Source organism: Zootoca vivipara, chromosome 3, assembly GCF_963506605.1.
Source record: "Zootoca vivipara chromosome 3, rZooViv1.1, whole genome shotgun sequence".
Lineage (NCBI taxonomy): Eukaryota > Metazoa > Chordata > Lepidosauria > Squamata > Lacertidae > Zootoca > Zootoca vivipara.
In genome coordinates this window covers 30,673,215-30,699,945 of record NC_083278.1, presented here as the reverse complement: position 1 = coordinate 30,699,945, position 26,731 = coordinate 30,673,215, and the positions used below count along the sequence as shown (strand labels likewise).

The 26,731-nt window shown below is 45.1% G+C and overlaps 1 protein-coding gene across 1 annotated transcript in view; it reads right to left on the bottom strand.

Moving 5' to 3' along the window:
- Window positions 1–25,654, bottom strand: part of HCRTR2 (hypocretin receptor 2) — a 34,847-nt gene extending 9,193 nt beyond the window's left edge. Inside the window, exons 1-3 of the mRNA XM_035110605.1 lie at window positions 25,426–25,654; window positions 13,100–13,278; window positions 9,427–9,670 (exon numbers count right to left, since the gene is read on the bottom strand). Of these exons, the coding sequence (XP_034966496.1) occupies window positions 9,427–9,670; window positions 13,100–13,278; window positions 25,426–25,654 (652 nt within the window). The remainder of the gene's footprint in view (window positions 1–9,426; window positions 9,671–13,099; window positions 13,279–25,425) is intronic.
- Window positions 25,655–26,731: the final 1,077 nt, after the last annotated feature.

Genomic DNA, 26,731 nt, shown 5'->3' with positions numbered 1-26,731 from the left:
ATGACATCCTTATTTACTCCAACGACCCAGTGCAGCACGTGAAGGACGTCAGGGAGGTGTTACAGCGCCTGAAGGAGAACCACCTGTATGTGAAGCTGGAGAAGTGCAAGTTTCACACCAAGGAGGTGGACTTCCTGGGCTACAAGCTGTCAGACAAGGGGCTAGCGATGGACAAGGACAAGGTGCAGACCATCCTGGACTGGCACAGCCCCAGGACGCGCAAAGATGCCCAACGCCTACTAGGCTTTGCCAACTTCTACAGGAAGTTCATCAAGAACTTCTCTCGAGTTACGGCGCCCATCACTGACTGCCTGAGAGGCAAGCAGAAGTTCAGGTGGACACCAGAGGCGCAAGCAGCGTTCGAAAGCCTCAAGAGGGTGTTCGCCTCAGACCAGAACCTGTTCCACGTGGTTCAGGACGCGCCCCTACGCATTGAGACAGATGCTTCGGATAAGGCTGTGGGCGCCATTTTGTTGCAACTGGACGCCAACAGAGAGTGGAGACCCTGTGCCTTCTTCTCCAGGAAGTTGACCCAGCCCGAGCGAAACTACACAGTTTTTGATCGGGAACTTCTTGCGATCCACGCGGCGTTCCAGCACTGGAGACACTTCCTGGTGGGCGCCAAGCACCCCATCCAGGTGTGCACAGACCACAAGAACCTGGAGTTCTGGAGAACTGCCAGGGTGCTCAACCAGCGGCAGATACGGTGGGCAGAGTTCTTCTCGAACTTCAACTTCTCCATACATTACATCCCGGGAGAGCAGAATGTCAGGGCGGATGCCCTCTCCCGCAAGCCAGAGTACATGGAGGAGGAGGCGCCACCAGCCCCAAGGCACATTTTCCCCCCGTCGGCATGGTCCTGCGGAGCAGCAGTGGTGAGCGAGGCAGAACTCACAGCACTGACGGCAGCGGATGAATTTGCCAACCGCATCTTCAGAGAACTGAGAGGGGGGAGGGAGCAGGCAAAAGACTTTGCAGAACGCAGAGGGCTGCTTTTCTACAAGGGTGCGCTGTACCTACCCACCAACCAGCTTCGACGTACGGTCCTCAAGCAGATGCACGACAACCCAACAGCGGGGCATTTTGGAAGGGACAAGACCACTCACCTAGTCATGAGACACTTCTGGTGGCCAGGGGTGAGGGAAGATGTTCGAGACTATGTAAGGGGCTGTAACACCTGCCAGCGGGCGAAGGTGGTCAGAGCAGCGCCACCAGGGTTGCTGGAGCCCTTAGCCACACCACACAGGCCGTGGGAAGTGGTGTCCATGGACTTCATCACAGATCTGCCTTCGTCCAGGGGTAAGACTGCAGTGTTGGTGGTGGTGGACCTCATGTCCAAAATGTGTCACTTTATACCGTGTGCCAGGGCAGTCTCGGCAGAAGAGACAGCCAAACTGTTTGTTGATCACGTTTTCAGACTGCATGGATTACCTTTAAGGGTTATTTCGGATCGTGGCCGCCAATTTGTTTCCAGGTTCTGGCGGCGGCTCATGAACCTCCTGCAGGTGGAGGTCAGCTTGTCGACGGCTAGACACCCGCAGACCAACGGACAAGCGGAGAGGGTCAACGCCATTCTGCAGCAGTACCTGAGATGCTACGTCAGCCAGCGGCAAACGGACTGGGTGGATCGCCTGCCACTAGCAGAATTTGCCTACAACAATGCAGTGCACGTCTCCACAGGGGTGTCGCCCTTTAAGGCCAATTACGGGCGCGACCTCAGATCTTTCCCAGAAAGGGAGGGGGAGGAGGAGGAGGAGGGCCCACAGGCTGAGGATTGGGCAGAGGAACTGGAGACGGTGCACCAGCAGCTCAGAGAACACTTGGAGAGGGCCAAGGAAGCGTACAAAAAGGGGGCAGATCGCCACAGGCGACAAGGGGAGGTCATCAGGGTGGGGGACAAGGTGTGGTTGTCCTCGGAGGGCCTTCCCACCAGGGGGAGGTGCAAAAAGCTGGCACCCAAATGGCTGGGCCCCTTCACGGTCACGCAACAGGTCAACCCGGTGGCATACAGGCTGGCACTGCCAGAGGACATGAGGGTGCATCCAGTGTTTCATAGATCGCTGCTGTCGCCGTACAGGGAAAGCAGCAGGCTCCGAGACAGCGAACAAACCCCCGAGGGAGGGGGGGAGAGGGAAGGCAGGGAGCAACTCAATGAGGCCACGGCCATCCTGGATTCAAGGTGGGGGGTGGGGGGCCTGGAGTACCTCATGGCATGGGAGGATGCTCCACCGTCCCAGAATGAATGGGTCCCCGCCACTCAGATACAGGAGGAATTCTTGGTGGAAGAATTTCACGCCCTCTTTCCCCACAGACCCAAGCCCTGGCACAGGGAAAGGGAGGGGGAGGAGGAGGAGGCACGGGAGAGCAGCTCCCCATGGCGCTGGGAAGCGGAGTTTGAGGAACCAGAGGATGAGGTATGGGTGTCGCCAAGATCCACCCAGTCAGAGGAAGGAGCAGATTGGCAAAACATTTTTACCCCCACCAGCTCTGACGCCACGGACTTTTTGGGATTCCCGTCCTCCCAGGCGGAAGGGGGGGGCTCGCAGGACTGGGGGGAGGTGTTCACACCAACGGGCTCGGAGAGCACCGAGTTTTTAGGCTTCCAGTCGTCACCGACACATGGAGGGGGCCTGGGGAGGGGTGAAGGAGAGCTTGGGAGGGGGGTGGATGTGAGGGACAGGGGATATCGCGAAGTCCCTCCCCTCCTGAGTTCAAGCCCGTCCCCGAGCAAAGGGGAAAGCAGGGAGAGTTCCGATTCCAGTGGGGAAGCAGGAAGTCGTGTCCGAGGCTCAGGCAAGGTAGAGGAGCCAGGGTCCCAGGTGGGACAGGAAGGGGCAAGTAAGGGGGGAAGACCCATCCCCCCAACTCCAGAATTACGCAGGAAGAGGAGGGGCAAGAGGATGGGTCTGCCAAAGCTTTTGTGTTGGAGAAAGACGCGCCAAAAGCCATTAGGAGGTTCTGAAACCGACTGACAACATCGCTCCGTGTAAATAGCAATGACTTGAGCACTGTAAATACGCAGCACCAATAAAAGAATAAAATGCAGAGCTGCGTAGCGTCGTTACTCTGAAGTAGTCCACTCCGGCAACTGTGACACAGACCAAGCCCTCTTCATCTAGCAGGTGTTTTTGGCTTAGAATCTAAGATGCTGTTGGCTTTTCAGACTCAATTGAAGACATACCGCTTCAACCAGGTTTTATAGGGTTTTGATTTTTTGACAGAATTACAAGTCTGGTAGATGAAGGGAATGCTGTGGATATAGCCTATCTTGATTTCAGCAAGGCCTTTGACAAGGTGCCCCATGATATTCTTGTAAAGAAGCTGGTAAAATGTGGACCAGACAATGCTGCCATTCAGTGGATTTGTAACTGGCTGACTGACCGAACCCAAAGGGTGCTCATCAATGGCTCCTCTTCATCCTGGAGAGTAGTGACTAGTGGGGTGCCACAGGGTTCTGTCTTGGGCCAAATTGGGAGGGGTGACTAATTCCCCAGAGGACACTTCAAAATGACCTTAACAGATTAGACAACTGGGCCAAAGCAAACAATATGAATTTTAACAAGGAGAAATGTAAAGTACTACACTTGGGGGGGGGATTGAAAGGCACAAATACAGGATGGGAGACACCTGACTTGAGAGCAGTACATGTGAAAAGGATCTAGGAGTCCTGGTAGACCACAAACTTGACATGAGTCAACAGTGTGATGCAGCAGCTTAAAAAGCCAATGCAATTTTGGGCTGCATCAATAGGAGTATAGCGTCTAGATCAAGGGAAGTAATAGTACCACTGTATTCTGCTCTGGTCAGACCTCACCTGGAGTACTGTGTCCAGTTCTGGGCACCACAGTTCAAGAAGGATACTGACGAGCTGGAATGTGTCCAGAGGAGGGCAACCAAAATGGTCAAAGGCCTGGAAACAATGCCTTATGAGGAACGGCTTATGGAGCTGGGTATGTTTAGCCTGGAGAAGAGAAGGTTATGGGGTGAAATGATAGTCATGTTCAAATATATAAAAGGATGTCATATAGAGGAGGGAGAAAGGTTGTTTTCTGCTGCTCCAGAGAAGCGGACACAGAGCAATGGATTCAAACTACAAGAAAGGTGATTCCACCTCAACATTAGGAAGAACTTCCTGACAGTAAGAGCTGTTCGACAGTGGAATTTGCTGCCAAGAAATGTGGTGGAGTCTCCTTCTTTGGAGGTCTTTAAGCAGAGGCTTGACAGCCATATGTCAAGAATGCTTTGATGGTGTTTCCTGCTTGGCAGGGGGTTGGACTGGATGGCCCTTGTGGTCTCTTCCAACTCTATGATTCTATGATTTAGACCAGCTAGTTCTTTATCAGTTGTTAATCTGCTGCTCTGTGAACAAGCAAATCGGATTCTAATGTTTTAGTTATGGTATTTTAATGTTTGTTTAGAGAAGTACATATCTTTCAGAAAATTTAAATTTCTTGCTAAGGCTCTAAAGATCCATGCTACAAATTTCAAAGAAGGGATGTGAAATGATGTATCCTTTAAAGATTAAGGAGTAGAAATGCAAATCACTACTATTATTGTTTTTGGTTTTTTTATGTGTATATTGGCTGTTTGCTAAAACACAATAAACTGACTGACTTAGGGTAGTTTTAGACTGTCTCATAAAGGCAGTATATCAGCCTTCCCCAAATTTTAAAATTCCCTGAATCTCATCTAGGATTATATTTTCAGGCAGCGACATCAGCTTAGTATGGTAGAAAAATGAAAATGATGTTCCAACCCTGGAGGATTATAAGGACCCTGATATGTCAAATTTTTGTTCATTTTGGCCATGTATTAGTATATAGGCCACTAAATTGTACTGCAAATAGAGGATACTTTAAATCTCTGTAATGAAAAATAGTTTGTCAGAAAATTCTCTTCTGAGTCATGATAGGGATCAATGTTTGAGCAGTACAGTGGAACCTTGTGTTACATACCGTCCTCTTTATGAACGCTTCGGGTTATGAGCTCCACTAACTTAGAAGTGGATGCTCCTGGTTGCGAACTTTGCCCCGGGATGCGAGTGGAAGTTGCACACTTGTGGTGCAGCAGCAGCGGGAGGCGCCATTAGCAAAAGCGCGCCTCATGTTAAGAACGGTTTTGGGTTACAAACGGACCTCCAGAATGAATTAAGTTTGTAACTGGAGGTACCACTGTATAAGGCTATTATGCAAAAGAGCAAGACAGCTGTGTTGGTTATGGTACAGAGTTGCTGTAGCAGAGGTCAAGAGTGCTTCATCTTTAAGCCCATCTGCTGGGGCCACCATATGGGAACTGCCAAACATTTATGGACCTACCATAGTGTGAGCTGTTCCTGTGGGGTCTAAATGGTAACCTAGCAGTGGCTGCCGTGCTAAGTTAGGACTGCAGCCTTGAAGCACCACCCCAAAGACCCTTTATGGGAGTGCCCCATAAGCTGTGGATCCTGCCCAATGCCCTCTGCTACCAGAGTTGTGGCAAGAAGAGTAAAATACACCTAACATACAAAAACCTATTTTGCTATGAGAAAGGTAGAAGCTTCACAGTTGTCAGCTGATCAATGCTGTAAGTAAAATTCCTTTCTGGTTCTGTCAACCACAAATTATTGAAGAATGTCATACAAATGATGGGGAGAACCTCTTTTACTTCTCATTTCTGTTAGTCACATGCTGCTACAGCTATTGGCAAGTTTCTACTTGCACTGAGAAGCAGAACTGAATTGAACATTGCAGCACATTTTAGTTCCCAGCTGATGAGGGAACTGGAAATGTGCATAGAACTAAATAAGAAAGCTTAATTATCCCATTGCCATTAAAATTCTCTGCTAAAACAAAACAGCTGATCCACAGCAGCCAGGAATGGTGATTCAATGAAATGTGTGTGCTAGCCATAGTGCAGAGATTGATTCTAGACCAGAGTAAGGTGAAACAAGCTTTTACTTAGAACTGTGCAGAGCATCATTCTGAGAGTTAATTACAGGACTATTTAATCTCAGTACCAAGAAAACAGGTAATAGGCATTTCCCTAGCATAATGGGGTTCCTAACTGGGCTATGCAAATAATATATATTATCTATCTATCTATCTATCTATCTATCTATCTATCTATCTATCAATCAATCATCTATCATCACTCTCTCTCTCTCTCATCATCTATCTATCTATCTATCTATCTATCTATCTATCTATCTATCTATCATCTATCTATCTATCTATCTATCTATCTATCATCTATCTATCTATCTATCTATCTCATAGTATACAATGAAAGTCCAAAGAAGAGGGAGTTCATGTCTTGGGAGGTCAGGAACAGCAAGTGGAAGTGGCATGGCATAGAATAGATTACTTTGACTTTGCAGCTGACTAGATTGCTAAACTAATCTAGCCATCTAAACTAAACTAGCCATCCAAAGGCATTGGTTACTCAATTGCCTGAATACCCTGCTAAAAGATGAAGATGTAGAAAACAATGGAGAACAACCTTGAAATCAAGGTTGCGAAGCTTAGATTTCAAGAAATTGTTGGCCTCCTGGGGTAAGGGGCAGAAGGCCAACTAGGATTGTTAGGAACACAGGAAGCTGCCTTCCATTGGTCCATCTACAGTATTGTTGACGTTGACTGGCAGCAGCTTTCTGGGGTTGCAGACAGGTCTCTTCCAACTCTACCTAGAGATGTTGAGGATTGAGCTGAGGACCTTCTGCATGCAAAGCAGATGCTCTACCACTGGACTGGACTGCCACTCTACCTTCACCACTTGCAGCCTGGTCAGAACCTTGTGGAGTCAGGAAAAGTATTGAACTGTGAGGTGAGGATCTAGGATGGAATCTGGCATATAAGGGGTTGAGCCACAGCAAATCTGATGGGTTGTGGAAGAAGCCAGCCAATACATGTAGCAGGTTATGGGGTGGTGCCAGACAGAATTGGGAGGTCACTGGCTTCTGAAGCCCAGTACCTGTTACCTCCTGGTGGTCAGACCAGTGAAGTACTGGGTGGTTGGTAGTCCTGCTTTAAGTGCTTTCTTCAGTGGTGTGAATCTCCCAAGGTTTCTATAAATATGCATGAATTCCAGCATCTGCAACTGTGATGTTATCTGGGTGAATCTGTATCTTTCACATGAACCAGATGAAGTCATTTTTTTCTCTTAGCGCACAGAATATATAAGAAGGTTCAGTAACTGCCTAGGTCTGAAAAGAAACATTGCTGTGTCAGGGAGCCAGAACTGTAATTGAAATTTTACTGCAGGGGAAATTACCATTATCTTAAGTATTTGAGCTCTCAAGCGGCAGGACTCAAGAAAGCTAATAAAGAGCCACCACCTGCCTGCACGGTGACCTTCAGGCAGCATAGTGCAAATATAATTGCAGCATTTATTTCAACAACCATTGGAGGTTTATGGCTTCTAATTTAACAACTTTAGCTTTTTTTTAAAAAAAGAGAAAAATGTAGAAGCTGCCAGGCTGTGTACAAGTCGATGATGGATCAAGATGGATGAAGAACGAGCCTTTTCCTTTGAAGTGGTCTCAATCAGGGTGTAGATGCATTTGGAGGTAGAACTTCAAAGAAAACCCAGGGCACATACTTCACATAACAATTGCTTAAGGACCTTAGTGCTTTAAGCAGAACTAAAGATTCCACCAATGTAGCAATTATCACATCTGACTGACAGGATGGGTAGGAGTGCAGGACAGCTGAAGGTTTCATCATCAAGGACCCCAAATCCTTAGATGCTGGGTGCTGTGTTAAAACATGAGTGAAATTGCTGAATGGCTCTCAATGCCTTGAACTCATGACCCAACAGTTACTACATGCTGATCATGTAACTGCAGACCCTGTTTTGTGATACTATGATCAAGCAAATCAGGGCATGCCCCTAAAGGGAAATTCCTTCTTTGCTAGGTTGTGTTCCTTGTTGAGTTGGGATCCCATTGCCAGTCCCATGCGCTCCCAACAGGAAATTATGAGATATTATTGGCTTTGGTCTAAGTATTGCCACCAACTGAACCTTGTTGGCCATCGTAGCTGGAAAATGGGGCACTAGAAAAGTAGAGACATTTCAGCTTCCTCACAGAACTCATCTCTGGAAGCCTGAAAAGCAAATTAATTCTAATATTCTCCCAAGGAAGTGAAAGAATGCTTGACACCGCCATCTGGCAGGGATGGAGAAAAGTCTTCCTCTCGGATTGGCCAATCTGGAAATAAGGTGCAAAGGGAGACTCAGAGGCTGAGGTTGCTGTGATGTCAGCAGGACTGACTTCCAAGCAAATGGATAAAGGGTTCAATCTTTTCCTTCACATACTGCTTTTTCTATATGTAAGGTAGCTTTTGTGTGTGTGCCGTTGAAGAATCCAATCATTCAATCCCCCGACAGTCAGAAGTAAATTAAAACCACAACAATAGCAAGACAAAAAAGACACAGCAAATGCATAGCGAACAGCAGAATTAACACACACACACCCCAAAACCTCAAAGGCCCGGGGAAACAAAAATGTCAGAGCCAAGAAGAGTTCCTCCTTGGCCTCAAGCAAACCTCCTAGGAGAGGGAATTCCAAAGGTGTAGTGCCACCATCAAAAAGGCCCTATCTTCACCTGACTTCTAATGGCAGTGAGACACAGAGACCATCCAAACAATCAATCATTTTATTTGTAGGCCACCTTCTGATGTGCTTCTGAAACTGTTCTGAATGCATGAGCTTGCAAGGTCTTGTGGAAGATGGCAGTCCTTAAGGTATCCAGTTACCTTTGGTTATTCTGGTGATACCTCTGGTTATTTTGGGCTATCTAAAGGCCTGTGAAATTTCACAGGCGAGGTGGTGGTTGGGAGAGAGAGTGTGTTTGCATGTTTCCCATAGGCACCTGACCAGTTCCTGTGAAAACAGAAGACTCATCCCATGTTTTTATGTTCACATGTTCAAGTCATAAGCTATCAACATAGTCACAATATAGGCCCAACACAGACACCCAGTGGGGTGGAGCACAGTTCATCTAGTTTCCCAATGCAGAAATCATTTCTGGTAACTGAGACATAGAAGAGAAGGGCGGAGCCAGTGAGGAGGTCAGCATTGTGTGAGTGCAGTGGTGGAACCAATCTGATGCTCCCGCTGCTGCATAGCTGCCAAGTTATCCCTTTTTTTTAAGGGATTTTCCCTTATGCTGAATAGGCTTCCTCGTGAGAAAAGGGAAAACTTGGCAGCTATGCGCTGCTGTTTCCACACCGCAGATATCTCCCTCCTACCTTGTACCTAAGATATCCAGTTAGAGATTAAAGGCAGCTAAAAGCCAGTGCCAGAGAAGATCATGCAATGTCCTGGTTTCAACCAATACCCAATAATTCAGAAGATAAGATGCTCATGCAGTGGGTTTGTTAACTGTATAGTTTTCCTTCCATAATGGCCATGTGGGCAATTCCAGTCCCGTGGTGAAAAACACTCACCTCCCCAGCGTTCATCACAAACCGTGAATAAGATGGTCTTGTTGGCTAATGCTGGCAAGACATGGCTGCACTCCATGACAAATGCCTGGGGGATCATTATAATGCAGGACACAATCCAGATAATGATAATGCTGTTCCTGGCCCGCTTGGCTGTGCTTTTAAACATCAAAGGGTGACAAATTGCATACCATCGATCCAGGGCGATGCAACTCAGGGTTAGCACGGAAACAGAGACCGACACAGTCTAGCAAGGGGGAAAAGGAACAGAAGGGCAACAAGGCATCAGTAAAACAAGGAGGGGGGGAAATGTTGCTTTGGCACTTTTAATGATTCTTTCAGAATCACATTAACTTTCCCCTCCATGGGCACAATCCAGCAAACAAAAGTCACTTCTCAGTCCTGTTAAAAGCAAAGGAATGTGTGCTGTTTAGGGGGTTTTCTTGACGCCTGTACCCAATTTATTTTATTGGGGGGGGATGCATAGGAGGAGGAGGAGGGAGGAGGAAGTCTTTGCAGAGGATTGGTTAGATAAATGCCATCTAGAGTGCCAATCATCAACAAATGAAACACAGTTCATTTTTTTTAAAAGCACATTCTTGTTATGAATCTGGGAGTGCAAGACATACTAAAATCCTAATTAAGCTAGTGGTAGGTTTTAATTTAAGTCTGGAGTATGAAAGCCAGGAAATAGCCAGACTCATGTGTATTTAGTATCAATCAAATGTGTATCTGAGCCAAGTGTTAGAGCTAATTAAGTCAGAACTGGCCTACTGCGAGTGAGGTGTTAACAATGAGTCATTAGCAACTACAATACAGTGGTACCTTGGTTTAAGAACAGCCCTGTTAACAAACTATTCGATTTATGAACTCCTCAAAATGGGAAGTAGTGTTCTGGTTTGCGAACCTTACCTCGGTCTACGAGCAGAAGCCGAACTGTGGAAGGGCACCGGCGGCAGGAGACCTCATTAGGGAAAGCGCGCCTTGGTTTAAGAATGGTTTTGGTTTAAGAACGGACTTCCAGAATGGATTAAGTTCATGTGGATATAGCCTATCTTGATTTCAGCAAGGCCTTTGACAAGGTGCCCCATGATATTCTAGTAAAGAAGCTGGTAAAATGCGGGCTAGACAATGCTACCATTCAGTGGATTTGTAAAAGGCTGATTGACCAAACCCAAAGGGTGCTCATAAATGGCTCCTCTTCATCCTGGAGAGAAGTGGGGTGCCACAGGGTTCTGTCTTGGGCCCAGTCTTATTCAACATCTTTATCAATGACTTGGATGATGGGCTTGAGGGCATCCTGAGCAAGTTTGCAGATGACACCAAATTGGGAGGGGTGACTAATACCCCAGAGAACAGGATCACACTTCAAAATGACCTTAACAGATTAGACAACTGGGCCAAAGCAAACAAGATGAATTTTAACAGGGAGAAATGTAAAGTACTACACTTGGGGGGGAAATGAAAGGATGAGTGACACCTGGCTGGAGAGCAGTACATGTGAAAAGGATCTAGGAGTCTTGGTAGACCACAAACTTGACATGAGTCAACAGTGTGATGCAGCAGCTAAAAAAGCCAATGCAATTCTGGGCTGCATCAATAGGAGTATAGCCTCTAGATCAAGGGAAGTACTGTAATAGTACCACTGTATTCTGCTCTGGTCAGACCTCACCTGGAGTACTGTGTCCAGTTCTGGGCACCACAGTTCAAGAAGAATACTGAAAAGCTGGAACGTGTCCAGAAGAGGGCAACCAAAATGGTCAAAGGCCTGGAAACGATGCCTTATGAGGAACGGCTTAGGGAGCTGGGTATGTTTAGCCTGGAGAAGAGAAGGTTAAGGGGCGATATGTTAGCCATGTTCAAATATATAAAAGGATGTCATATAGAGGAGGGAGAAAGGTTGTTTTCTGCTGCTCCAGAGAAGCAGACACGGAGCAATGGATTCAAACTACAAGAAAGAAGATTCCACCTAAACATTAGGAAGAACTTCCTGACAGTAAGAGCTGTTCGACAGTGGAATTTGCTGCCAAGAAGTGTGGCGGAGTCTCCTTCTCTGGAGGTCTTTAAGCGGAGGCTTGGCGGCCATATGTCAGGAATGCTTTGATGGTGTTTCCTGCTTGGCAGGGGGTTGGACTCGATGGCCCTTGTGGTCTCTTCCAACTCTATGATTCTATTCTAAACCGAGGTACCATTGTATAAGGGATTGAAGAAACTTACCATAGAGTGCAAAGAGATGAGGCCCCTTTGACTGGAGAGATAAAAGCCAAGATCTTAGAGAAGGGAGGGGAAGTAATGTGGGCCAGAAATTGAGTAAGATGGTACTTGATAAGCAAAAGTGCAGGAGGCAGAGAAAAACGGCTAGTGTCTGTTGAATCAAATGCTGTGCTTCTGGAGAAAGTAAGACCCGTGTGGCGTGTCATGCTGCGCCCCCCCCCCAATAAAAGCAGGCTCAAGCTGTGTGCATATATGTGTAAATAAACCATATATCATAAAGAAACCACAGTATTCGCCGTGCTTCATTTTCCCAATGAAACACAGGCCCAGGTGGGAAATTTGTGCCTGGAATCTCGCACTGCTCTGGAGATTGGGGTGGCATATAACATTATGTTTAATGAAAGAGTGCACTCTCTTAATCTAAGCAGGTGCTTTAGGGGAAAGGCCTGTTGGGGTGGGAGAAATTCTATGATGGATTGATGTGGAAGAAGGCCAATCAAACGATGGGAGAGTTTTGGATATAAATGAGACAAATCCGGCAACACCCCAAGAGGACCTTGTTTCTCCCATAGCTGCAGCATTGAATTGTAAACAGGCACCAAACATTGCTCTGTCTGTCCTCTCCCAGTTTGCTGCTTTTACTTCAGCCCACACCATTGCTACCTCTGCTCCCAACTCTGCCTTTTTCTTTCTTTCTTTTTTAAATATATTTATTAAGATTTTTTTCAAACAAATAGAAAACATTTAAAAAATACAAAACAGAAAAGAACATACAACACAAAAAATACAACAATACAAAAATACAAAAAATATAAAAACAAAAATTCAGACTTATAACCCTAGTTGCTAATCTATTGACTTCCTCATTCCTCCTCCTTCTGCGATTCTTTACATATCTTCAGTAGTAAAGTCTAAATCTTATATACTTTCTAATTATTATTTTAATATTACCTTGTTTCTATATCTTTTACATCTTAACCTTTTATATTCTAACCTTTTATATTCTAACCAAAACTACTTCTTAATTAATTTATCATCAGTTTCTAACAATACTTGTTTTACACCATTGTATTATCTACAACCTCTATTTTATCTCCCTCACTTCCACAAAGTCTAATATATTATATGCTTATTCTTTAAGTAAATTTTAAATTTCTTCCAGTCTTCTTCCACTTCTGCTTCACTTCGATCTCGGAGTCTCCCGGTCAGTTCAGACAGTTCCCAACCAACTCTGCCTTTTTCTGTTGAGGGATCCATTTGCTGTCTTGCACTGAGTGCCTTAACCCCCATCACCTCGCCAGGAAGGTAGTTTGGCTAATTTCCCAGAATTAGAAGGTTTGACTAACTTTTAACACTTGCTGGATCCAGGGATTAGAGGGGTCAGGCACTTGACCTCAATGCATAACACTATATATTTATATTAAAGTGCAGCTCCCCACCCTGCCAACCTGGAAAACAATACCTGCAAATAAGGGATCACCTTGCACAGGCTGTCCCCAAGGAACCACGTCTCGGTGATATCCACCACTAGCGTCGCTGGAAGACAAGTGATGGTGACAAGGACGTCAGCCAGTGAGAGGTTTACTATGAAGTAATTGGTGACTGTTCTCATGTGGTGGTTTTTCCATACTGCAACACAAACTATTTGCAAAGAAGAATCAATATGGACACCAGGAAACAACAAATCAGAACAATGCAATTACAGTATCTTGGTCCAAGAGGAGTGACCAGAAAAGGCAAGGCTTGGGAGCCAAGTTTCTCAAAGTTGTGCCTTCTAAGCATTACCTAATCTTTCATACCTTCTCCCAGTTTAAGATCCTCTCATTGGGTACACTCAGACGGTTTCTACACCTCCTGCAGTGCTCAGGATCAGTTCAGGGTCATGGAGTGAAAGGAGGGATCTGCCTGGGATGCCCAAGTCATATGATTGTCTTGGAGAAAGAATAACTGCCTGCCTTTTTGGAGAAGGCACACAGAAGCGAATATACAGATGGGGGAAAATCCCATCATTGTCAGTGACATGGCTGAGAACCTTCTCATGCCCATCAACATCAATACTGTTTCCAGGAGGTTTAAAATGAAAATGAGAAAAAGGTACCTCTGACAAGTCTTGCTCATTCAATGTCCTACTATTATGCTGCTGAGCTCGGCTCTATTTAAGCATTCAGCTTGCTCATATCAAAGTGGAGGCCTGCTATCTAGCCCCGCTGCTTCCACTTCACCAGTGTTTCCCTGCATGCTGAGTTGTAAGCCTTCTGTACTTGTAGAGGCTCCCTGTGCGATTTAGAACTGTGAATATTCAGGGGGGGGGCATTTGGCATGGGGAACTTGCATGAGTTCAGAGGGCTTCCAAATCCAGAGCTCTGTTCTTCAATTCATGGAGGTCAGCAGGCACAGGAACATGAGAGCATGGGTCTACTATGCACATGTATGCACACACACACACAAACAACCCACTCTCCCAAAAGGATTTAGAATCACTTCAGTAAACTGAATGCTCAAATAATGGCTCATGGGCTTCAGGACCCTGTTTCAGTTGCGTCCAATGAAATGCCTCTGAGCAGCTCACAAAGCAAGCCATGGCTGCAGTACTACCCCCAGGACCTGTTATTCCAAAGTCAACTGTGATCATATCTCATAGGTTTCCTTATCTGAATTGAGTTCCAATTTTTAAATTCAAGAATCCACCATGAGATTATAATTTTGGCTGGATTACAGAATGAGAAGGGATTTGCGCCATCTTGGATTCGGCTCAGTGCTTATCTCGTTGATTGATAATGCCTGCAATCCTGAGCAGACTTACTATGGAGGAAGCCGCAATGAACTTGGTGGGATTTACTCATCAGGAGGGACGGGGGAGGAACTTGGTTTGGTTCTCACACTTCATTCACATTTTCCAATACAACACATGAATGCAAATATAGCTGTCCTGTGAAACTCACACTTATCCAAATATTGAGAGGCAGTTCTTCAACCGATATTGGAAGAGAGGATGCATTAAAATGCATATAGCAGTGAACGTAACAGACAACAAATAACTGACAATTTTGCATATAGTTGGGGGTTTTTTGGCATCAGATTTTCTAATCTGCATTTGACTAGCAAAATCATGACAACAGAAAATATTATTCTCCCTCTTAGGATTTATTTTGTAGTTTGGAGGAGTAGGGAGGGGGGGGGAATACTTAATTCATTTCAGCACTTTCTTGCTTGCAGAACATCTGAAGTGTTTGCAGTTCATTCATTTTGCCACACTGTGTCAGCATGCCTCTTTTCATCCTGGCAATAAAACAATTGGGAGGATTTGCCTCTAACAAAGTCCTGATCCTTGCACTAGGGGAATTCCAGCTTCTAAGAACAGGGCTCAATAATGGGTCCTCCCCCACACCACAGAAGGAGCAATGTGTATGCGAAAAACCACCACTATATTCCTCTCTCCACCATTTTTTTTTTTTTTGCTGCACAGATAACACCGCTGAGATAGATTCCATGACAAAATAACAAGCAGAGGTGCCCATGTGCTTGATGGAAGAGCATTCTCCACCAGCATCACCAAGGTTGATCACCAGCATATTCAAGGTTGAGGGGGTCCAGGCCTGCTCCTTAACCCCAGGCTCAAGAATAGGTTTATACTAAACCTAAAAAGGTAAAAGGTAAAGGGACCCCTGACAGTTAAGTCCAGTCGTGAATGACTCTGGGGTTGGAGCACTCATCTCGCTTTACAGGCCGAGGGAGCAGGTGTTTGTCTGCAGACAGTTTTTCCGGGTCATGTGGCCAGCATGACTAAGCCGCTTCTAGCGAACCAGAGCAGCGCAAGGAAACGCTGTTTACCTTCCCGCCGGAGAAGTACCTATTTATCTACTTGCACTTTTTTTGGGGCATGCTTTCAAAGTGCTAGGTTGGCAGGAGCTGGGACTGAGCAACGGGAACTCGCCCCGTTGTGGAGATTTGAACTGCCGACCTTCTGATCGGCAAGCCCAAGAGGCTCAGTGGTTTAGACCACAGCGCCACCTGCATACCCAATACTAAACCTTCCAAAGGGCAATAAAATGCCAGCTGTGATGGAGCATAAGAAATGTGTGAATAATTCAGATGCATGACACCCAACAGTCCCACTTTGAGTGGGACATCCCAGATTTATAGAAGCCGCCCCGGCTTCTGTTTGAAATCCTGGATGCCCTGCTTCCACTGCCCCACCTGCTACCTCCACCTCCCCCATGGCTGCTACCATACTCCCAGGAACAGGCACAGCACATCTGGAAGCACACTCCCAGAAACAGGCACACCACTTCCAGTGGCAGAGGAGGAGAAAGAGTCGGTGAAGATAAGGTGACAATGTGTGGGGGGCAGCTGCAGCGAATGTGGCAGGCAGGGGGTGGCTGCAGTGGGGAGGCACCATGATGTGCGGTGTGTGTGCACGCACACCCTGGATTTGTGTGAGAAGATGCTGGAGGGCATGTCTTGGGCAAGAGTTTTGTCGGACTGCTGCATGCATTACAGCACTGTGTGCAATATCTAAACTCACAGGGTAAAACAAACACAAATCCCACAGATACACATAGTTGGTTTTTAAAGAATATTTTTTCAATGCAATGCGTCGCTCCACTCTGTCCAGGTCAGAGACCTGCTGCACTCCTCAGCTGCAGTCCTTACCTTGTGCACAGCTGCTCCCTGGCCAGGCCAAGAGAGATGTGGAGAGGGGCAGATTCTGCCACGGTGGGTCAGGCAGGTGAGCAAGTGAGGCCTGGGCAAGAGCATAAAGCTCTCCATGGCATTCTTGGAGCAATGTGCAGCTTCTTTGGCACAAACCCACAGCAGCAACAGCAGCAAAAATGCAACAGCCCCCCCCCGAACCAAAATAAGACACTTTTCAGTTTTGTCAAGTGCTATTTGTAAAATTGCAATGCTCAAGTGTCCACTGTAAGTGTCTGCAAGGAAGATGGATGGGGAGAAAACCAGAACAAGGTGGCTGCTTCCCTGTGACCATACCGTCATGGCATCTTAGCTGCTCCACCAGGTCCAGAGGACACCAGCTGCCGCTGGGTAGATTTGATGAATTTATGACTTTTCTGGCTTGCCTTCCTTCCCTCCTGGAACTCAAAGACACAAGCATGGAGTTCCCACTTCCCATGTGGCTCCCTGTCCAGGCATAGGCCAGGCCCATACCTGCTTAGCTTCAGCAAAGTTGATGCACCATGTGGCTCCAGAACATGGCCTGGAATGGATGCAAAAATGCCCAGCTAGCCTGGTAAAAATCATGACCAAGTCAGCCATATTGCGATACCATCATCCATGAGCCAGTTGTGAAATGTGAGCGTAGATCTCTTTATCTAGCTTTATCTACCTTAATATAACACTTAAAAATATGGCCTTTATTCATCTACTGAAGAAATGAAGGCCATTCTTGAAGGACATCTTACTAATTGCCTGTTGAGTTATAAAGGCCTGTGCACTTAAACAGTAACCAAAAGAAAAAGCCCACTCACTGTTTCTGTGGTTAGACAGGTTTCGAGTGAGCTGAGAGGTGAACTATTATAAATCTGCTGATTGAGTGCATGATAAATTCCAAGCGCTGATCAGAAGTTAATTGGGAGCACAGACATAGCAGGCCTCTCTCCAAGGGAGCAGTAACAACACACTTTGCAAAACACTCGCTGCTTCAAGGCTCCATCTAGCAAAAATCATAGTCATAGCAGCACAATGGCAGGGTCTATCAGCTGTAAATCTCTCTGGATGATGCCTTTCTCTTTGCTCCATGTGGCAAGCAGTTCTTGACACCTGCTTAAGAGGTCAACCATGGTTGTAAAGCCTGACCCGCCAAGGGACAGCTCCAGATTTACAGAAGCTGTCCTGGTTTCTGACTTGATCCCAGAGTGTCCCACTTTTCCTTGGGATCTCCCTGTTTTCATTGGAGAAATATTGGAGGGTATGGAGTTATGCAACTCTCGAACCAAGGAGATCAGTAACTATACAACCTTAGAAGACATCTGAAGGCAGCCCTGTATAGGGAAGATTTTTAATGTTTATTGTTTCTATGTTTTCATATATGTTGAAAGCTGCCACGAGTGGCTGGGGCAACCCAGTCAGATGGGTGGGGTATTATTATTAAATTGGATATACCTATTTTTGTTGGAGAAATGTTGGAGGGTATATAAAGCACAGGATGCAATTCAAAGTCCAGGCAAGTTAATTCACATATGCAAGAATTTGAAAGAGCAACTGGTGCAAGGTGCAAATGATGGAACATTCTCATCTTCCTTAACATGCAAAGTGAATGGAGTCACCTTTGGGTATATCAGTTGTTAAATCATTTGTTATGAGTTTCCAGTCAGCTGACGGAGCTCAGGAAAATTCATAGTTGAAATTAATTTGCAGATCCAAAAGGCCACTGGGAAATTTATTGTGACCTTCTACTCGACATGGATCATGAATTTTCATACGGCAACGTCAAGAGGTTTGAAAATGAATGTTAACTTGGTATATTTATTCTCTCTGACCTCAAGCCTCACTTCATCTGGTGTTGAAACAAAAGAAAAAAATTCCTTCCAGCAGCACCTTAGAGACCAACTAAGTTTGTCATAGGTATGAGCTTTCGTGTGCAGGCACACTTCTTCAGATACACTGAAGCAGAAGTCCCCAGGCGCTTATATATAGTCAGATGGTGGGGGGGAGGTATTACTCAGAAGGGTGGAGGGAGTGGGTGATTGACAGACTGATAGCAGTTGATGACTGTTAATGACTGCAAATGGTATACAGGAAAAAGCAAGGGGTGAGAATTCCTTCCAGCTTTATCATGTATAATGGGATAAAAATCCAGTGTCTTTATTCAATCCAGGTCTCTCCGTGGTTTTAAGCTTGGTAATAAATTGCAGTTCAGCAACTTCTCTTTCCAGTCTATTTCTGAAATTCTTTTGTAATAAGACAGCTGCTTTCAGATCTTGTATAGAATGTCCTGGGAGATTGAAGTGTTCTCCTACTGGTTTCTCTGTCTTGCAATTCCTGTTGCCAGATTTATGTCCATTTATCCTTTGGCGTGACTATATATAAGTGTCTGGGGACTTCTGCTTCAGTGTATCTGAAGAAGTGTGCATGCACACGAAAGCTCATACCTATGACAAACTTAGTTGGTCTCTAAGGTGCTGCTGGAAGGAATTTTTTTTATTTTGTTTCGACTACATCAGACCAACACAGCTACCTACCTGTAACTTCATCTGGTGTGTTACCATTATCATGTCTAAAGCATCTCATGAGAGTGAGGGTGAAGCTCTGCACAGCAGCGAGGAGCTGTTTCTATTGGTCAAGGCTCCCAGAATTTAGAATTTAATTTAAAATCATGTGCAGGGTTCTAAATTCTCAAGTAGAGAAGGCCCTCTGCTGTAGACCTTCACCCTCACAGTTGTGGAATGTTCTAAACATGATCCCAGATGGCGTGGGGCTTGGCAGCAAACTTCGCTTTCCCACTCATGTAAGAAGGATGAGTAGGGAGTTTGTCTCCTGGACAGGAGTTCAAATTCCTGCTCAACATGAAGTTCATTGGGTGATGCCCTAACTTTATCAGCTTGACCTTTCTCTGCCATCAACCTATTGTAAGAACATAAGGGAAGCTTGCTGGATCACACCAAGGCCTATCTAGTCCAGCATCCTGTTCTCACAGCGTCCAACCAGATTCCTGTGAGAAACCCACAAGCAGGGCCTGAGTACAAGAACACTTCTCCACCATCTTTTTCTGGTTTGCATCAGAGAGGCTCACTTTCAAGTAGGAAATGGACAGCACATCTCTCCAACACTGGACTGTCCAAAGGGAGTTTGCTCACTGCTGCTTCTATGGATTGCATGCCTATGGATGTTTTGATTTGATCCAGAATAGATGTCCAGCATTCTCTTCCCATATTGGCCAGCCAGAAGCATATGTGAAACCAAAAGCAGGACACGAGCACAAGTCCTCTGCTATTTACCTCTTCTCCTATTCAGAACTGCTATTCAGAAGCATACTGTCTAAAGCAGGGGTGGTTAACCTGTGGACCTCTAGACATTGTAGAACTGCAATGCCCATCAGCCCCAGTCAGCACAGCAAAACGGTCAGGGGTGATGGGAGTTGTAGTCCTTCAACAGTTTAGCCACCTCTGGTCTAAAGTGACCACCTTAGGGAGCTTTCACTTTTAGAAGTCTATGAAGTTTTCTGTATAATCGTTGCTGATTTTATTGGATAAAGGTTTAGAAGCCATAAATTGCATTTGCAGAGGAATCTGAGAGGCTACAGAGAGGAGGAGGAAAAAAGAGATAACCCAAAGATAGCTCTCAAGGGAGGCAGGAAAATATCATCCACAACAGAACAGAAGCTCTGATACCTTTACATCACTGCAATCTGGCAGTTGGCCGTCGCTGCTGTGTTTATCCTCATAACTGATGTCAACATGTTCTGATTTATAGGACTTCTCTTGCAATTTCCCCCCTATCAGTTTCTGCCCAAATTCTCCCTTTTCCTTGAATGAAGAATGCGGTGCAACTTCAATCATTTCTTCCCTATCAGCACATTGATCAGGGCCTGACTTAGCATTAGGCAGAGTGAGGAAGGTGCCCGAAGTAACTGGTTTTGGGTGTCATGAAAGGGCAGGGAATTTTGGGTTATTGAATTTATTATCATTGTATCTTTGATGACAGTGTGGGCTGCTTGCAGATATTTGTTTTGCCTCAGGTTCCAGAACTGGCTTTCCTTGGACATTATGTACCATGACTTGGGAAGTACTATTTACTGAAAAGATGGGGGCTCTCAGGCCTGAGGACAACTGGGGCCTACAGGTCTCTCTGCTCGACTCTCAGGATTCTCCATAGGATACATACCTTCCCAGGTCACACCATTCACTGGCCCTGCTCCATACCTTCCTCAAAGGCTTTTGACTAACCAGAATGTGTCCTTGAGTGATGATGATGCCTGGATGGAGAATGGATAAGTGGATAAGTATGTGTATCCCTTTGACTTCTGCATAGCTGAAATGCCACCTCTGCACAAAGGTGAAAGTCACATCTGTTGCTCTGTCCACTTTTGCATCTTGTCCTACCCACCACTAGAATTTGTCCCTTAGAAGATGTCCTCAAGGGAACATGTCTCCCTGGCTTTAAAAGGTCCCCTACCTTGTGACGTGGGTGGCGCTGTGGTCTAAACCACAGAGCCTAGGGGTTGCCAATCAGAAGGTCGGCAGTTCAAATCCCTGCGACAGGGTGAGCTCCCGTTGCTCAGTCCCAGCTCCTGCCAACCTAGCAGTTTGAAAGCACGTCAAAGTGCAAGTAGATAAATAGGTAAATGGTGTTTCCATGCGCTGCTTTGGTTTGCCAGAAGCGGCTTAGTCATGCTGGCCACATGACCCAGAAGCTGTATGCTGGCTCCCTCGGACAGTAAAGCAAGATGAGCGCTGCAACCCCAGAGTCGTGTGCGACTGGACCTAATGGTCAGGGGTACCTTTACCTTTACCTTGTGATTTACTGTTTCATCTTGGGCAGCAAAACATCTTCAGCCGCCCTTGAAATACCTTCCTTCCTTAGGATTTAATAAAGCAGTCTCTCTTGGACTATTCAGTGGGAAGAATAAAAAGATATCTGCCAGAGTACTGATTTCATGCTGTTTAGGAATGCTGCTTCAAAGAAAACTAAGAGCTTCCTTCAAAAAGAAATGAGGTCAGGGGAAATGCAGTGGTAAATGTGCCGGATAAACTAATTCCACACCCACTAGGCAAAGGGTCAGCAAACATTTTCAGCATGTCCCTCAGACCATGTGGGGGGCTGGACTATATTGTGAAAGAAAGAAAAATGAACAAATTCCTATGTCCCACAAATAACCCAGAGATGCATTTTAAATAAAAACACACATTCTACTCATGTAGAAACACCAGGCAGGCCCCACAAATAACCCAGAGATGGATTTTAAAGAAAAGGACACATTCTACTCATGTAAAAACACGCTGATTCCTGGACCATCCGCAGGCCGGATTTAGAAAGCGATTGGGTCAGATCCGGCCCTCAGGCCTTAGTTTGCCTACCCATGCACTAGGACTTTGTGATTCTCTTGCCATACTTTTCAGGAACAAACCTTTGTCTTTATATGCCAGAAATAATTCAGCAGAAGCATAGCCCTGGGAAAACTGTGTGTGTGGAGAGCTGTTCATGGCAGCTATTAAAGAGGGGCTGGCCCTATCATTAGGCAGAGTGAGACAGCTACCTGAGGTAGCAGTTGCTGGCCCCTCGCAGTTATCTTGAATCCTCAACCATACCTATCTGTTGCCATGTAGATTCTCCTGGGCTGCTGCCTCAGTTACAGTGGGTTATGCCATCCCATCACCAGTGTTGGGATGAAGGTTCAGCTGTTGGTTTATTAAGGTGCAACCAGCTTCAGTAGGGGAACGGTGGTGGCTGCCATCTTGTCTTTTGCCCTGGGCCAGTCCTGTGTTAAAGGCACAGAGCAGCCTTTGCCAGCCTGGTGCCTTTCAGGCATTTCGGGCAACAAACCCCATTGGCCATAGCTAGCATTGGCCAATATCCAGGGACAATGGAGTTATAGTCCAAAACATCTGAAGGGTAAGCAGATTATCAGAAATAAAGGCAATGATACCAGTGCAGTGAATTCCTAGTGTGGAAATGCTCACATTTCTTTGAAGGGATGGTAGCACTCATGCTTTTTATATAGATTTGATTATTTTTTAATTAAACCATGCTGTGCTGTGCTGGTGCCGTGCAATTTAATATTGACCTAAGCATCTAATCCACAAAGCACATGCATCTAGTTAAACTGGCTCAAACTACCAAAAGCAAAGTATTGATCTACTGAGGATTTTGCTGATGAAAGGTCTCGCTGCTTTTATTGGATTAAAGCCTATGCAGCACCCATCTGCTCATCTCTGGCCTTCAAAATCCTGAAGGGAAAATAGAAATGCAACACTGTTTTAAAATGAGAAATGTATTCATTGCTCTGATGGCTAGCAAATTGGTTGTGTTAGCTGCCCTGTTGAATCCAGTGGGGCTTATCTTTATCTGTAACTATGCACATTAGGGCTCACCTGCTGCAAATTATTAGGCTCCACAATGATAGAGTCTAGGACTGAAAAGGTTTGTGTGTGAGCACTGAGATTGTTCAGATTCCTCTTTCCTGTTACAATCTCTTATGTCCTCTGAAGAGCCACTCCTGACATTTAGGGACCCTCCTGTCTTAGGTATGCTGGATTTTCTCATACTTTCTCCCTGCCGGAGTTTGCGTCTACTTGGAAGAAGTCCAGAAGAGGAGGTGCAGCAGGAAGAGGAAGTGCTAAGAGCAAGTCTTGGCAACGTCTTCACGCCTGTGTGATTTCTGTTGCATACTAATTTCCCAAATAAAACAACTGACTTTTCTTTGAGTCTCCCAGTCTCCCTTCTGACCTGTTGGTGAACCTGCTCCCCTGACACTGATTTGTAACCGTTCAGTTTCAAAAAGTGGATTAGTTTGGGATGTTTGTGTGGTGTCCTCTTTCTTAACCTGTTTGCATAGCTGCCAAGTTCTCCCTTTTTTGAAGGGAAATTCCCTTATGCTGAATAGGCTTCCTCGCGAGAAAAGGGAAAACTTGGCAGCTATGCCTGTTTTACAGAATTCAGTTATGACTTCTGGACAAGGTGGATGAGGGGAGCGGGGAGCTCTGCCTCTCATGATTCACACCTGTTGAACTCAGCCAGATGCCTGGTTCCACATTCCCTCTCCTCATCTCTTGGTCTCCCTACTCTTGCACATGTTCCGGCTTGCAATATCCTTCTTACATTGTGGCACCCAGAACTGGACACTGTACTCCAGGTGTGGTCTGACCAAGGCAGAATAGAGCGGTACTATTACTTCCTTTGATCTGGTTTGTGTGTCTTTATAGGCACTAGCTAAGGGGGGGGCAGTAGCAGCAGTGAGTGCTTTGCATTTCAATAGCTGGGTCATGCTTGCCTCACAAATGTACTGGAGCATGCTTTTTGAAATGTTCGCAACAGCTCTAGCTCATCGGGGAGTTCTAAAACTTCTTTCCTCATCACCTCTATTTGACATTGCTCTTCCTATGTATTCCCTGATCCTGCCACAAACAATGTGGGATCAGTCATTCCCTCAAATCATCTCATGCATTTTAAGCAACATTTCGTTATCTATCATTTTATCAGCTTTTATCTGCTCCCTTACTTCCCATTTACATGCACCTTTCCTTTGTTTCTATAATGCCTGAATTAATGCTTCATCCTTTCTTGTTCCTGTTTGCTTCTTCCCTCAGTTCCTGATTTTTATACTATCTCTTCCCTTCCTACCATGCTTTACCCAACTTCACTTTCATCTTCCCATTTCTCGCAGATGCACTTCCCCTAAGGGCCGTGTTGGATTGGTGCAGAATTTTTGTGATTAATTCTTCTGTCCCTTCTCAACAGGCACTGGATGATATAGAAGGGATGGGTTTAACTTTATCTCCCCTCCCAGTCCTCAAAACCCACACACCATATGTGTACAGCAATTAATATGTTCGCAGGGAGGGCCAAAGCTCCATACATTTTTTCACACCGTTGTCACTGACTTCAGCAAACTGCAACCGGCATGTGGCAAATGGCACATCTCATTTAAATGTTAGCTTTAAGCTCTGAGATTGTCTTAAATAACACCACCAAGACTATGGGATACAAGAGCCATCAGCATTGAGAACCGTGAAGAACAGCTGCCCTCTTTCTCAGGCTGAGTGTTCATTCATAATTTCATTCAGAATTCTGTTGAATGAAGTAGTAGAACTCGTCATTCAAAATTCTCTTGGTATGAATGGAACCACTTAGGGTAAAGTGTCATATGAAGTAAGATGTGTTCTGATTATATGATGAGGCTTGAAGAATTCAGCACCCCTCCTCTGTGGACAGCAATAAAAAAACCCAGTTGCTTTTGAAAAGCAAGGCAGCAGTTCGGTCTGTAAACCAATAAACGAAATAGCTGAATATATTGCTTGAGGACTCATTGAACTTGATATGACTTAATTCCATGTAATTTGCCTAAGGTCAAAGTGTTCCTCACTTATTACTGACGTTACAAGGTCTGGATTTAGGAACATGTTTTCTAATAAAATGGACACTTACACTTAAATCTTATGCACATCTGAACAGAAGCAATATCTGTTGAGTTCAATGATATTTACTGCATCTAACTAAGTATAAGACTGATGCCTCAACAAGTTAAAGGCTACTGAAATCCTTCAAATAAATATGGTTACCATCAGAGAATTTTTTATAAAAAAAATTGGAAATGTCATTTCTAACAGTCTCAGATGGCTGTATTATCAAATGCTTCAATCATATCCCAATCATATCCCAACAGAAAAGAACAAAGATTACACATGTCAAAACCCTCAGAATAAACAGCCATATATTATTTTTCTAAATCTCAGTGTTGTACAGTTGGTTTATGGTTGGTTTTTAAAGTTTTATCAGTACAGTATACAAGTGGTGTGAAAAAGATGGTATGAAATCATAATAATAATGATGATATAATAATAATAATAATAATAATAATAATAATAATAATAATAATACATTTTTAAATTTATATCCACCCCCCCCCCCATCTTGCTGGGTTTCTCCAGACAGTCTGGGCAGCTTACAACATATATAAAAACACAACACACACACACACACACACACACACACACACACACACATATCCCATATGAGAAACAAACAAACCAATAAATCAAAAGAATCCAATAACAACAACAACAACAATAATAACAATAGCTATAGGAGTCTAGTATACAAAATGTTACTCACCCAGGATGTTTCCAACCAGAGCCACAATAAACACAATAATATATCCAGCAATCAGAACCCATTCATATTCCTTGGGATGCAAATATTCCTTCCAAAGGTATTGCAGAAATTCCTCCTCATCATAGTCTGCAGAGGGGTTTCCAAAAGCCTCCTGGGTGCCATTCAGCTCTATATTAGATGACCAGTTTCGACAAGATGGGAATCCTTCCTCCACTTGAGTTAAAGACATAATTTGTTGTGCTCTGGATCTTAATCCAGCCATCCAGTAGTTCAGGCTGTGATCAAGCCCATCCATCCATAGTTTATGTGTAGAGAAAAGAGAAATGGGGGGGGCGGGGCAGTGAGGAAACAGCCCAGTGCCAAGTGCAACTTCTATGACCAGTTTCAGACCAAGGATTTCCTTCCCAGTGGAAAGAGTCATGCAGCAGTGCCAGGAGAGAGAAGAAAACACTGAGAGGCTGCAGTGACACAGAGCTCAGCAACAAAAGCAGCACATGCTTCCAGTTTCTTCATTCAGCCAGGATGTGCAAATCACAGTATTGCAGCGAAGAAGAGAATGCACAGCATACTTCTTTTACACACACACACACACACACACACACACACACACACACACACACACACACAAACACAGTTTGCCTCCTATATTAATCCTTATTTCATGATCCCTGTAAGGACTCCGAACATATTACACATTTATTCTGTATATCTGCATTGCACAGGGTATTTGCGGGCACTTGGCAACCATGTGGGAAATGGTTCTTTGATTACGCAAATCCTCTTTCCCCCTCTTTCTTACTGCATGCCTTTTCTTTCCTGTACTCCAGGACCTCTAGCAATGTTTTCCCAAGGTGATAGATTTCAACTTGATAGCAACCAGCGGGTGGGACTTTTCTGCGGCGGAAACCCAGCCAGATGGGCTGGGTATAAATATATTATTATTATTATTATTATTATTATTATTATTATTATTATTATTATCCACTCTATGGAACAACCTACCTCCTGGGCTTAGATGAGCACCAGCGCCTGTGGCCTTCTGGGAGACTCACATGGGCAGTGCATTGGGGACGGGAATATGACTGTCCCTATGGGGGAAATAATCTTTTTTCACCAAACAGTGTCTGTGCAAGTGAGTGGATGGCATCACATCCTGTTTGTTCCAGGGGGCACTTGCAGACTCTTTTTCACTGCCCGTGGCCGCCACACAAACCCTTCCATTCAGCACCAGCAACAAATACTTATTGGAAAGAATCCAATATAATGACAGCTTTCACTGAGCACTTCATGAAATTTGCTAGAGTCA